Genomic DNA, 15,709 nt, shown 5'->3' with positions numbered 1-15,709 from the left:
CACAATTTCATCATAAGTTAGCAATCAGAAGAAGGCTACTACGTGGAGAAGCGACAATAACACTTGCAAAGAAAGGGATATACTTTCATATCAACAGAATGTGCAACTTTTTATTTTCCGAACTCTCCGTCGCAATTGGAGCGAATTTTTAGAATCACCATAAACTAAACGTGAACTTAATTGATAATTACATATAGGACTACGCTATCAACATACAAAAAGAATATTATTATGAAGGCAGCTGGTCGGGAGAAGAATGCCACGGCAATCCACGCGAAAAGTACTTCAATTCTTAATAATTATTGTTTTTGAAAGTTGGCGAGTCGTAAAAGGGTCTAAAGAAAAAGGTAATCCTAATTTTTCGAAGCTGTAATCGCGTGAATTAATTTTCTCCCATAAGTTAACGCACTTATATCTTCAACATAAGACGTGCGCACATGATATACGTAAGTGTTAGGCACATTGTGTTGAGCGAATTCCATTCTAATTTCTTAGCAATGTCATATCCCATCTTGAACACCTGACATGAATTTGTAAGCAGTGGATGACATATTGCCTTCTACCACGATTTTTTCCATCGTATTTACCTTAATGCACAGGTTCAATACTCCCTTGCAATTCTCTCAGTGCACCGAATAAAAATCGTGATCGACGTTTACATGCGTGCAGGGAAGAAGCACGACAGTCGGCCATCACAACTGGCTCCACAAGTGGACGCGAAATCCCAAATTTTGACCCCTGCCATGCCCACGCTTAAGTCTTCCAAATGAACACAGGTGGCCCACAAAGATAAACTTGCCCCTAACAGGCTTTTCTTCTTATTTTCTCAGTGGAAGTCACCTGGCCCTCGGAAGCCATCTAAGAACTTGTTCCGGCATCCATACACACCATTAGAACCCACACGTGTCATCTGCTCTCATTTTTAGTTGGGGAAGAGACAGCATAGCATTAAGAGGAACCCTGTGGCAGGCGTTACTTCTTTCTAAGGTCATATCGTTTCCATCAAGAAACTCCAGGGTCAAAAACCCGAACTCATCGTGATACTTCCCTTTTCTGCACGGCTGCCACCCTCTACATACCTACCAAATTACCATGGATACATTTACATTATTTTGATCTCTTGTGTCCTACGGGCCTCACTGATGAGCTGCCGTTATTGATTTCATCAAAGATAAACTTACTATTTATGCGTGGAGGACCAATCGAACGTAGCTTTAGCATGAGTAACTGTTTCTTAGCCGAGGAACCGCAGCCCTGTTTGCCATCGGAAACAATGACGGAAAACGGGAGAATATAGAAATACATTCAATTATATGTATCTTACATTGATTCAATTTTAAAAAGAAATGAACATATCACCACGATGTTTAATGGATAGCAACCGTGTAAATAATGCTAAATTTGAATCTAACCGAAAATAAAGCAGAATAAACTTTCCTTAACATTTTACATCGAAATCCGCGCACCATTGAGTGAAAAACTCTAAATGCTGTTGTATTAGCAAAAGGTTAAGATAACAATTGGGAATTGATCGTTGCCCGTGAGGTGCGTACGGTATCTCTTGTCTTTGGGACAGTTCAAAGCACACCCAGCTTTCGTAAATTTCTTCAGGAATATTTCCATCCTCCAACATGATGTGCTACAGGGACAACTTCAAATCGGTTGCGCTGACCGTCGGATGGCACGCTCGATTGTGGCCTTGCTCCCTCGCTGACTTGAGGCAGGTGCAACGCAGTCAAGTATTTTGATTTAAACTTCGAACAAAAGGACTGGTATACCGTATGACATTCCTATTTTCAAGAAAAACAATTATTATTATCGATGTTTTAAAATTATATATCATAATAATAATTGAATAACCAGGATGAATATCTCATTTCAGCAAAAACAGTCCGTAGAACAAGCGAGACGCAGCACCTCTGCGGTAAATCGTTCTCTTACTAACTCCATTTCTTACGTCATTCTATGCCAGAATTAGTTAATAACCCATTAAAGTATTAATTCAAAGAATTTGACTAAATTTCATGAATTTGGGGGAAAATATCTCATTATTATTGAAATCAATGTTCGACACTGCTGTGAGTGGGATAAATAAGTGAGGTGGTTTCCAGTTGTATACCTCAATAGTACTTTTCAACGTGACAACACATAAATGACCGCCCCACGCCTATACAGCCGCCTCACTGAGGAACAGACTCCGCGCGGACTACCTTTCGTCTAGCTCTTACCCTTCGACCTACCTGGCATGAGTAGCCATGAACAATCATCATTGCTTAGCTACATGGGTCATCAGAATGCCGGCCGGCCCCGTCCTCGTCTGCCATTCCAAGGGTCGCGGGTTCGATTCCCGCCTGGGTGAGTTACGCTCCATATAGGGCTTGGGTGTTTGTAAATGTGACCATTGTTATCGTTGTTAATAGTTCGATGTAAAGGCCAAAATGTGCTGTTTTCGGACTTATACTGAATAAATAAAAATAAATAAATAATAAATAGAATGCACAAGCCCTTCGACGATGTCAAGATTGTGGTCCATGGGCAGGGTTTTTTTATACACGAAAAAAGTAACCACTATAGGTAAAGGTCTTATGTATATAAGATTTGAGGGAAGGAACAGGTCGATGCACGACGAAATTAATCGAAACTAATTATGTTGCTAAAAAGTTTATATATGCATACATGAAATATATATAAAAAGTGGGACTCGGTAGTCAGGGGTAGAGCGTTGACCTACTGCCCATAGGGCCCGGGTTCGAGTCCCGAGAAAACCTCTCTGGGCACCCTCAGCTCCACCCAACCTACGTGATTTTCCGGGTACTAGATCTTCCTGGGAAACCCATATATATATATATATATATATATATATATATATATATATATATATATATATATATATATATATATATATATATGGGTACTAGATCTTCCTTCTATATATATATATATGGGTTTCCCAGGAAGATCTAGTACCCGGAAAATCACGTAGGTTGGGTGGAGCTGAGGGTGCCCAGAGAGGTTTTCTCGGGACTCGAACCCGGGCCCTACGGTCAGTAGACCCGGTCAGTAGGCTATATATTATATATATATAAACACACATATATATATATACACATATATATACAAATATATATACACATATATATATATACATATATATACATACATACATATATATATATATATATAATATCTTCGAAATGGAACGCTCTTCGGCGACACACAAATATATAAAAACACAGATGTAGATTTTTAGAATATAGAGACACAAAGAAAGGACACTCACAATTTGTTATTTTACGTTTCGACAGCACGGCTGTCGTCTTCAGAATGCTTCAGAATGCTTCTGAAGACGACAGCCGTGCTGTCGAAACGTAAAATAACAAATTGTGAGTGTCCTTTCTTTGTGTCCCTATATTCTAAAAATCTACACCTGTGTTTTTATATATTTGTGCGTCGCCGAAGAGCGTTCCATTTCGAAGAAATTTACATATATATACATACATATATATGACATTTAATTTAACAATCTTACCCGTACAGCGGCAAAACCGGTGAATACCGAATCGGTAAATGTACGAGGCATACGCCAACTTCTAAGGTCACCGATATTTTTTTCTCGGGACTAGGAGTAGGTGCAAAGGTGTGGTTGGACTTTAAAATACGCGGGCATTCCTCATGAATATAAGACATAGCTACGTCGTGCTTTTCTCAGGATTCATATAGCTTCAGCTAGACTGAGACACATATCCAATACTTCAAATGGCATCGTTTAGTGTACAAGAATAGCCTTACCATTTTTCCCACTTGCTTGCGTCAACACCCATCGAAATCCATCGTCAATCGAGTGTGGCGTGCGGTGGTTGTGTTATGGACATAGACAATGTTCGTTTGTGAGTGCGTCAGTTCAAAGAAGGCCGAACTTCTTGTAGCAATCAACACAAGAAACCTTGGCCATGAACCATCAGTCATTTCAGGGGGAAAAAGGGAAACCTGCAGTACCGTTCTCGGCGGCCATCGAATCTGTGTATCGATAATTAAAAATATATATACCTCTACATGAAGATTATGTTGATCAGGAGCAGAAGATTCAATTTTCTGGTTTCAGTAGTAAGCCAGAAAAAAATTAGGAAATCATAGAAGTTGAATGCAAATGGTTGATTCAACGAGAGTACTGATTTATCCATACCCCTTTATTAGCTCAAGCTTACATCTAACCAAAAGAAACGAATAAAATGTAGAGAATCGCGGGACGCACCTGTGGTCGGGTGTGGCGGCGACGAAAACAAGGCTGAGCATGTGAACGCCAGCCGTTCCCCCGGCGAAGAGGAGTAGGACGAATTGCCTCATCTGGTACGGGCCGAACTCGCCTGAAAACATCGAAAAACAAATTCATTAATGCTGAGCGAAATTGAGTCAGTGGTAAAGGGGCAGCGAGAAAATACAGAAGTTAATATGAGCGACACTACGAGTTGGACCCGAGTGAGACAAGAATGGGTAAATTGAAAGGCATGAATCAATCGAAAACAATGCATTACGTACGTATTTAACATATGAAAGTGAATTAAGTGACTCGGAACCCGTGGATTACTTCAACAGTCACGCTTACGCTAAACCACACAGTGATATATAATGGTTATCGATTTAACAATAAAATCTAATACCACATAGGGCCACGAGTGGGTGGAGTGGAAGCCGAAAGAGTAGAACGGACGATTACTACCAAGATGGTCCCCTGCTCCAACGTGTGTATTTCGCACGCTCCAGGGCTTACTTTGACTTAAGCGCTAATCCATCAAAACCAAAGTTGAGGTTTCTTATTGGATGCGATATGAGCGTACTTCGTTCCATCATCCCTCATATTCCTAGGAACAACTCACAACTCATTGATGCTCTCATTCACCACATTCCTCGAAGCATCTTCCCCCACATCATTGATTGCGTATGCATTTTTGAAACTTCAGTGCGTAAATCAACTGATGATGACGCCTAACGTAGACACGCGGGTCGTGGTCAAATAAAAGTTGGTGCATAATAGCCGAGTGTTCGTACATCAGCCCAGCAAAATGAATGGACTCCATAAAGTGTTACCAGCAAATACTTTAAAATGGAGAGTGAGACACTGTGCATCTGAAGCCTGGTTTTTGGAACAAGATAGTAATAAGTGTAGATTTGGGGCTGTAAAAATGAGGGTACGGAGAAGAATGGAAAATATAAGTGGGGCAGAAAGAAAGGCATTCAGTTAAGTTTTTGATGTGGTGGACGAAGAGAGGAAGTTGTTCGGGGGAACCCAAAAAAGGCAAAGAAAGTGGGCGGGTGAGATAGAAAACAAACTCGTTTCGTCATCACCATAAGGAAGATAATTCAAGCATAGGTTCATGCGCACTGGGTGCAGCTACCGGGAATTAGAGATTGTGGCCGCCGGCACATGGATCAGGAAAGGAAGTCTTTGTGTCACTTTCTAGACCACTAGGGCCATCGACCTTTTCCTTTCCACGCGGAAGGAGTCTTTCACATCATTGGACATTTAATTTCAGATAATTTATCGTTTGTTGACATCAAAGTTACGATCTTCTCACTTTAGTTATCCAGAATCTGTTATCAGCCAATTTCATTATTTAATCATCATAAGTATGTTAACTAACAGGCAAACAAAACCGAAATTCCTATTATCTCTGTTTTCTTCAGAGTGCATCTCGAATTCCATCAAATCTGTACTCCAAAAAAATTCCTTATAGGAATTAGCTTCACGATGTAGCACAGTGGATACCACCGTTAATTCGGAATAGCCTTTTGATCTCATGTACGCACATAAAGATTCTGTCATGCAATAAAAGATTAGGTTTGGGAAGCAGAATATTATAGTTCCAGGGTAAATTGTAAATCACTTTCAGAAACAACAGGCACTTCGCATATTAAATAATTTCAAGACTTCAAAAATATGGAGGGAGACTTTTGAGGTTAACAAATAATGGATGTGAGTGCTCATAACGATCTATCTCGGTTATAATCCTCATTATCCTCTCCTACAATATTACACGTGGTAGGTGTACGAGTATACTATTCAGGGCTTAAGGATTTCTTATGTGTTCCTCCCCAACAAATAATACGTACCATATTATAATCTAGAGCCTACTAATGCATCATATATTTTTTCAAATACGGGATACATATTATACAATGCACAATATCTTAAAACCTTTATTAAATTTCTTATACGATTATTCCATTTCAAGTATTTATCAAAGCTGACCCCCCCCCCCAATATTTTATACTTTCAATCTGTTTAATTACTTGACAGCCACAGTAGTTTTGTTTCAGAGTCTGGGACATCATATTGCAAGTTAAAATAATTGCATAATAAATAACAACATAGCAATTGACGATGTTAAAACACATGAATTTAGTTCTATCATTCAACTTGAGGGAAATAAAGTCAAACCATTTGCGTCAGAAACATAGATCTCTTGGCACATAATTTCTTACAAATTTTAGGCTAAGTACACTGTAGCTCAAGGTCACATAATTTACGAAGGCTGTTACAACACCATGGAATTTAAACTTACGCAACATATTTATACAGATGAGAAATAATATTGATCCTAGAACAGAACCAATTGGTACTCTTTTAAAACTGATTTAAAAGGACTAAAATTATTACCCACCGTGACGCGATGGGAACGTTCAGATCAGTAAGAAACTTTGGAACCAAATTAGAGGACGTAATATTCCGGCATTCTGCATTTACTAATTAAAATGCCATAATCCAAAGTAGCAAATGCCTTTTCTACATCAATAAATAAGCCACCAGTATATTTACTTATATTTTATTCATCGCATATTTTAGTTATGAAATTTATCAAAATATCTTCTGCATCCTAACCCTTATTGGTTAACACTAAAACAGCCAATAAGGTTGAGGAATCAAATTAAGCGATTTTTAATAAGTTTTTGTAGGACTTTGAATACCGTTTCACTATGATGAAATTGGTCGATGATTTTGAATTAAATTATGATCAACCCTTTTGTAAAATGATATCACGAGAGCTTTTCTCAATATTGTTTGTAATTCACCACTAATCATGCTCAAAATGTGAGCATATTCCAGTAAATACTATGAAAAACTTTAAACTATATTCGTAAATACCATCGACAAAAAGTGACCATAGTTAGAGATTTTAACATTTTTATCATATCATGAGGCACAATAGGTTTGAAAACGTGATTCAGACCTAGTTTTGTATGAACATGGATTCACCAGAGTTTTGCGTTTACGAGCACCGTGGCATTAGCTGAGCCAAAAAACTGATCAAATATTAATTACATTCATTTTACATTGTTTTATTGCTAGTAGCGGCTTTGCGATAGACTTTAAGGATGAAAATTTTAAATCTGGTACCTCTCCTTCAGTCATTTCCTTGAATATTTTCCACTGTCCTTTAGACCTGCCATGAAATAGTTATTCAAGCTTTACTTCAAATTATCTCTTAACTCATTCTGAACTTTTAAATCTGTGTCATTAGAATGGTTGTTTTTATTTAAAAAAAACAATTTTTTTCTTTAGACTTTTCTAACGAGCGGATTCATCATCCAGCACGTGATTTTGGTTGTTTATTTCCTTCATCATAAGTATACTTGAAACTGGGATAGCCGAGACCGTAAACTTGATTGGCACAAGGTTGAAAAGGGGTTGGGAGAATAAAACAAAGTTACAAGTAATGGGTGGGATAGGGAACACACACCTGGTCACTTGGGTGTGTTTAAGAAACAGTGACCCGCGTATACCTGAATCACGCACCAAAAAGGCAAAATAAATAACAAAAATTAAAACAAACTTAGAACCACTCGATCACTAGGGTGTGTTGAGGAATAACAGCGCTCCCGTAAATCGCATTCACGCACACACTCAGGGTTTACAAGGATCCCTCCTCTATCAGTGACCCGCCAATCATACAGATGAATACGAAATAATAAAACAGATGTACGCGCGCTTTCGCTCATTCACTCAATCACTCAGGTGTGTTTTCAAAAACAGTGACCTTTGCGATTCACAAGTACTCACTCGTTCAGTGTTTACCAGGATTCCTCCTAAGCCAGGGACCCGTCAATCATACAGAAGTAACAAACGAAACAGAATGGACGTACGTAAACACGCAATCACTCGATCACTCGGGTGTATCAGACCTTTGTTAATCGCACACACTCACTCTTTCGCAAGGATTCTTCCTATGTCAGGGACCCGTCAATCACACAAACAAAAAAAGGTATCGGGGATAGGTAAGTGCCTAGAGAAAACCTACACCCTTTTCAACCTTGTGACAATCAAGTTTACGGTCTAGGCTATCCCGTTTTCATTGCTACAAGACCGTAGGTACGTTCATTTTATATTCACATAAGCGTACTTGGATAATTTTAGACACTTCAAATTTCTCGGTAATCTTAGAAAATTTCCAAAGGATTAGGAAGTGTTAATCCCATTAAGCATTTTATTTCAATTAACTCTGGCAATTAAATTAATAAAAGTTTCAAAATTAATTCTAAATTTATGGAGATAGCTATTCATATTACTTCTGTTTATGCTGCAATAATGATTTACTGAGATAGTCAATACGAAGTCATTGAGTGATCCCATACAAGTATGTCTAAATGCAGCACCTCAGCAGATATGTTAAATTTATACGAATTAGCAATTCTAATATATGCATGATCCAAACAAGTTAAGGAATATCTCTCAATGTGAGTAGGACATTATAATACTGCAGTGATTGGATACATTAATATTAATAGTAATATTTACGGTCATGTCCCACCCAACTATCAAGTTACCTTTATCATTTTCAAAATGGCTTTTTTTATCGAAAGAGTACCTTTCAAAAACATTTTTAAGCATGCGCACTCTTAAAAAAATCAAATAATATGAAATCAAAATTCAAATTCAGCAATATACAGGCAGCAGAAAATGCGGTAATTAGCATAAATCTGTAACGAATACTCTTGTACGCAGGCTTTGGCTCATTTTGATTGATTCAAATAATTATATTGGGGAAAATAATTAAAATCGGCTACTCAATAGAGAAATTCCAAGAAACTGCAGGATATATCGCGACAGTAACTTTTAACGAAATCACCCGCTAAATGTGCATCGCAATGCAAAACTTTCAGAGTGCAAAAATGAAAATCCTGGTCAAGGCGAATGATTTTAACGCTCAGAAATTGTTACTTTATAGAGGATAAGTTCACATTATATTATCCATATCTCAGTGAGAACCATAATCGTCAGTTTGAATGATAAATCATTTGTATTAATTATGAATATATCAAATTTCCTTTTCAAACTTCGTATAATCACAGTCATCTCTTCAATCGAATTTACGCCATAATAAGCCATATGGAGCCATCAAAATATTTAGTTGGCTAATATCGTCCATGCATGTTACTACGATAAAAGTTTCTCTTTCCACTTCCTTCAAATTAGTTTTTCCTCCTTTCTTCACTTTTATTGCTGAATTAAATCTCTACGCCTACCGAGGCAAAGGACATCCTTAATGTAAACTGGGAGGCCAAGGATTGCAAGGACTAGTGAAAAAAATCTTTTTTCACTCTGCTCTGGTCCAACAAGTTCCTTGCGTTCCGGTTGAAAAGCCGTCACTATGCAAATGACCGCAGTCGTCGAGACACCCAAAAATAAATAAAATTACGGAACAGCGTGGATGCCCACATTATTAGAAAGAAAACATTGCTCATCGACTTAAAGAAACCGAAATGTTTTAAAACACATAAACCTCAACTTGTACCAAATTTTTTTCTAGACATTGATTTAACGTTTCCCCTATGATTCAATCAACTGAACGCTGTCTTCCAGTTTATCATATAACTAATAAATTTTATTACCCAGCAGCTACTTTTTCCCGTGGTTTTAAGCTCGCTTTTGATAACTAGAAATATTTTATATATTTTTCAAAGGGATTTACCTTCTGCTTCACTGTTTTCCAAGTAGGCGATTAAGGCCTTCTTTTGAGAAGCTTCGCAATCCACGCATCTCCAGGTCTGTCCACTTGCTTCAATTCCCTCAATTTTTTCTTTGCTGATTTGCTCTTTAAGACAGAAGCCGTGGAAACTCTTTCGGCAAGCAGAACACGAGATACAGCTAGTGTTTTGGGTTGATTTCTGACACACGACGCACAAACTCATAGTGTATGTAAGTAGCACACAATTGCTATAGCTCAATATGAGTTTCCTCACTTTAAGCAAATAAAACACCCACCAAAGAAATGCCAAAAATCGCAATCATAATGCCAATAACTCAGCAGTGCACCATAAGTAATGAATAACCTTGAAAAGACCGCACCAGAGAGAGAACACATCCACACTCAACGGCAGCGAAAACGGCACTCTCGAAAATGATGTTCATACTTCCTCCTTCTCGCCCTAACAAATGCAATAAGCCCGTCGCACAAGCTTTCATGCTCAGGGGAGTGGTTCTTCAAGGCGGAAAATACGTGAGATTATCTCTCTCTGAGAGTCGATATTCAACAGAACGAAAACGAAGTAAAGGCACATAGTCCTCAATCTTTTTTATTATTCCTCGCAGGTACTCAATTCGTTCGTGGGAGAGATTAAGTTGAAGAGGCAAAAGGAAACATGCTCATTTAATATTACTCGTGAGAGTGATTCCATAATTGAACGTCTAAAAAGTCTGCGTATATGTTCCTAATTACGGAGGATCTCTGAATCAGAAAGACCTATTATACGTATGAGCTTATGCTGCGTGGCAGCCGGTTGGTCCTGAGATATTGCTTCGATTTGCTGAGAATCCCTTGAAAGAGAAAGGGCTATTTGTGGTATTTATTAACAAAAAGCTAAATGAGTATAGTATGAACCTGTATGCACAGATATTAGGAAGTACATCTAGTAAGACTGGAGAATCACGAGCTCGTCCTTCGTGGGACCCGAGGGACGCTGGTTCGAATCCCTTCATGGGCATAGTTCTCGCGATATTAACGCGAATTAATGGATTTTCATTGTGGCGGAGGTTTAGGTGCGAAATAGCATTAGCCGAATGGGGTCCTTTAAAACCCAATCACGACCACTAAAACGGCTACTAGCCGTTGTTCACTCTCAAATATGGTGCTGATTCGAGTCTAAAATCTGTACCTCTACGAAAATTTCCAACCTAATAGTACAAATGACTAAACGATTGTGGCAATTCCAGTCAGCATCAATAACAATGCCTTTTTCCGGTTGATACGCTCCTGGTTCCATCCAGGAGGATCCCCCCCAAGCACCAGAGGATATCAGAAGGCCTGGGTATATTAGACGCCCAAAGGGCGGAGACTAATTTTCAGCCAGCACTGGCAACCAGGGGCCAGTCTAATGGTGTTGGCAGATTGTTCGCCCCAATTGAGGGTCCCGAGTGGAATCAGGACCCATATATCTCATTCGCCACTCATTAGGAATACACGCGCTCTCCCTCTCCGGCCTTAACCCAGTGAAAGCCGACCGGAAACGATCACTGTCGCAAGGCGAAGTGAGCAACAATAGAACGGCAGGAGGAGGGCACTCGAGTGCGTGAGCCCAAGTGCAGGGGCGAAAGAGGAGGGAATAGAGACGACGTCCACGGAGAGAGAGGAGGAGGCTGGCCCATCCGAGAGTGCGGGAGAAGCGGCGAGTGGAAAACATGGCAACACCAGCCTCTCATCCATGCCCTCCTATGGCCTAGTGCTGCTGGAGAATGCCACTGCTGCGCTTATAGCTTAGCGGCCTTTTGAAGCCTGCCGACGATGCCGATCCAATAAGAAAAGGAGAAAGACGCTCGAAGGTTGTCTCTCTGGCGGCAAGTCGTCTCCGTTACCACAGGAACTTTCTCCACGCACAGACGAGCGACCGGGGGGGGGGCGGGGGGGGGGGTCCTTTCCGGACCTTTTGTGTTTGTGACCGGCGGCGTTTCTCGGAGCTTTAATGAGAACGCGGCTTCGGAGAAACTCAGCAATACTGCAATCGTGATGTCGCAACCCCTTAATGCACGCAGTACCGGATGGGCCTCGGATGCATATTGGCTCCCCATAATTGTGTGATAAATAACTGTCAGCGTACGTATAAATGGTCGAAGTGATGCGTTTAATTACAGAAGAACATGATTTATATCGCGAAGGAAATGCTGTTCTTTTTAGGGCAAATCATGTACATATCCGAAATGCAAATAGGGAAAACAAAAAGAATTCTGCAATTGGTTGGGTTTTGCATAAAAGGGAAAATGCAAAACTTGACTTTGATTGGGAGATTTTCTTCTCGGCTGAATGAATTTATACGAAGAGAATGAGAAAAATACGAAGAATAAGGGGATCGAGATGGTGCGGGGGGCTAATATACTGGCTTCCCACCCAAAGGGCCCGAGTTCAAATCCCGGCGGTGTTGAATATTTTTCAGTGGTATCTCGATCCCTACTTGAGGTGCTTTGTGGAGGGCACTTTGAGTTAGTACGCCGTCCGTCGGATGGGACGCTGAGCTGCGGTCCCCTTGGCGCTTTTCGTTAAGGGTAAGCTAATGCCGACACCGGAATTCTCTCCACCCTTCATCCTTTCCAGTCCATCCCCTATGGCGCAAATGACCTCAGCTGTCGGTCGCCTCCCCTAAATACTACTACTACGAAGAATAATAAACACAGGTGGTGGCCTCTTTTTTCACCTTAAATAACTCTGAGTCTAATTATATTCATTTATCGTTATCTAAAATCAATAATTAGCTAAAAATATCTTGGGCAAGCATAATCTTCCGGGTTCAATCAGTCGAGGAAATCTATCTATTGAAGACGTGTCTCGGACGGTCCCTAACGACTCCTGTCCACTACGTATCGCGTGAACGTCCTCATTGTTCGCCCCATATTATTTCCTTATTCAGAACTATATAATCTAAACATGAATTAATTATTCAACAATCAGACAAAGAATAATTGTGAGAAGACAGTAAATGAATGCCACCGCGGCGGCAAATCATTTCTCCATTGAGATTTCCGTTATAAATAACCTGCACGCAACGCCTACATGTTTACTGAAGTCAATCCGAAGTCCGATTCTGATATCGATTCCGCTGAGACTTGGCGTGATTACGCTTCGTGGGCATAAATAAGTATTCACCATTGTACAATAACAGTAAATTTACTTAAAAGACAACTTGGGATTACCCAGAGTCTAATCTAACAAACTCCAGAAGTGATATACGTATTCATTCTCAATTATGAGCTTTTTCCTGAGATGTTTCTGGTGAAAATTAGCTTCAATTCAAAATTGAATTGTCGAGGCGTCATTGTCATTAAATAAGAGCTGGAAGTGAGCTCTTTCAAAGCGTTGTCTCATTCCACTATGTTTGAAAGTTTAAAGAAACAAACCGTGGTCCTTACTTTTTGCAAGTCGGTCGTCGACATTTTTTTCCGTTCCGATTTTATTCCCCTCAATACTTTCTTACACTGTCCTTTCTTCTTTGTCACCTGACTACCTCCACGGCTAAAATTGGGAGACTAGTGTGCTTTTCTCAAGAGACTTGGTGGCGTGGTCGTCAAACTACTCGGATCACTCGGCACCAGAAGGTTAAGAATATAGTATCCAATCCAATTGTATTTTATGCATTACATCTGTGTAAATAGAATGCATAACACTGAAAAGCCTGAATCAACCAGAATATAACCAGAATACTGGTGGAAAACTTGAATCAAATCGGTGCATAAGAAGATTACATGTGATCACGGGCTCAACTCGCTATCTTTCTTCAATTCAATAGTCCCGTTGCCATTGTCCAAAACCTTTAAATCTTTTCAAGAAAATTTCACTTACATTGATTTAATATATTGTTTATCGCCAAAAATGCAAAGTTTGTTTGGTATATTGCGTTAGTTAAGGAGCTTTAGACCATGCAACAATACGAACTTTGATAGCTGGTCCCAAGAAGGAAATATCCTTGAGCTCGTACAGAATGCGAATACATTTTATTTTAAGACAGTTATTACAGCTTTAAATCATCGACAACAAGAGGCAAAATTTCCGGAGTTGCCGTCCATCGAGTTTGTTGGTCGTGGGATTTACATAAGAGCTTGCTTCGTCGTTTCGTCTATCTAATCCCCCTTGAATTTATCCATCGCGTGTACTTTGTCAATGCTATACCCACGAAGTGAGTTTACACTCCCCTCACACTGCTGATTGTCTATGCCCGATTCAAGCCTCTGAGAATGACATTGCAGCGATAGCCTTGGCTCTTATGGACTTTCGAAAGCGCAGAGGCATGTTTCGGGAGTATGTCATCACTACTGCGGCTGGTTGTGGGCTCCGAAGGAGGGTTGAGATAAGCTCCGTGAGCAAATTCACTCTGAACCGCAGTATGACAACAACTGAAGAATTTTCTGAACGTGACTCGAATTCGCAAACTTGGATTACCGGGTGCGGAATCTAATCTACACTAAATCCGAGACTCATTCCTTAAATGGAGGCTACAAACAATTCTATTGGTTCAAGTTTGAGTTCTATCGTCTAGCGTTTTCGACGATGCGCAAAAACTTTGGAAACCCCCATAAAATATATGAATGCCGTTTAAAATATTTTACCCATGAACATTTACTCACGTACAGCGACAATGGTTGAATTTTAAATTACTTATGGGACTTCGAACAGAGAGTTACATGTATGCGCGTAGAATGCATTAAAAAGAAGTGCCGTGTATTGAATGGCGGATAGCAAAAACTGGACAAGGAAAATTGAACTTCTCAGAAGGAAAAATATTGCTTGGCCTTTCCAGTAAGCTTCGATGCAAATGACTTCCCTATCTCAGTCCGCATGGCAAATAAATACCGTAATTCCACCATATGAACAACTTTAGGCTAATGTTTAATGGCCCTAAATCGTTATTGTACCTGGTCATTATACATATCAGTATTATCTACCACTAAGCGGTCACTCGGTCGTTGATTTTATGATTTCACACCGTTTGTTTCAAATGTTTTATAAGACAAAGTAATCCAAAACGATTGAAAATATTTGCCATATTACTGAAGGAGACATTTGTAATCATATATCCTGAAACAAGTAATACTGACTTGACTTCTCAAAACAGATGCCTTTGTAACCCTATACATATGTTATGGCTAATCAAGAATGTCGTAATTTGTCTGTAGAGCGTAAAATCCAGTCAAAACGTCCTCTCCCAAGCCGTAAATTGCTTGAACTAATAGAAAATAATTAAAAATCATTAATTGAAAGATAAATTGTTTCTCTACACACTTGAGTGAGCACCTTTACGTAGCTTTACTTGATGTTGGATTAATATTACTGAGGTTGGCCCGTGTTTCAATGTGCTCTAGGCACTGATAATTAATTCACTACGCAGTCGTCCTCGGTCGACGCTTCTAGAAACAAGAAAGCTTTCTCCACCCCTGGAGCCTCTCCACAAAGAACTTTGGGGTGCAGAGAACCCTGAGTCATCACGTCGAATTAATTCATGACCTGAGTTTTTCTAGGGCGTAAAACTCGGTTCGCCATTGATCTCCGTGTGCTCCGAATGATTTCCACGCACTCAACATTTCCTCGCAGCTATCTAAATCTCGTTATTGATTGCTGATCGACTCTTGACCATTCACAAGAGCTAACCCACTTGAAGTCATTTCTCCACGACAGCAACTCGCTTATTCATGCACTTCTGGCACGGGATCTTATGCCGACGGCATTAGAGGCTG

General features: G+C 39.8%; 1 protein-coding gene across 1 annotated transcript in view; it reads right to left on the bottom strand.

Annotated features, from left to right (window-relative positions):
• LOC139690627 (organic cation transporter protein) overlaps positions 1-15,709 on the bottom strand; it is a 113,615-nt gene that overhangs the window by 20,921 nt on the left and 76,985 nt on the right. The window contains exon 2 of the mRNA XM_071588115.1: positions 4,253-4,364. Coding sequence (XP_071444216.1) covers positions 4,253-4,364 — 112 coding nt within the window. The remainder of the gene's footprint in view (positions 1-4,252; positions 4,365-15,709) is intronic.

Source organism: Hetaerina americana, unplaced genomic scaffold (assembly GCF_022747635.1).
Source record: "Hetaerina americana unplaced genomic scaffold, ioHetAmer1.1.p SCAF_1, whole genome shotgun sequence".
NCBI classification, from domain to species: domain Eukaryota; kingdom Metazoa; phylum Arthropoda; class Insecta; order Odonata; family Calopterygidae; genus Hetaerina; species Hetaerina americana.
This window is presented reverse-complemented; position numbering and strand designations above follow the sequence as displayed.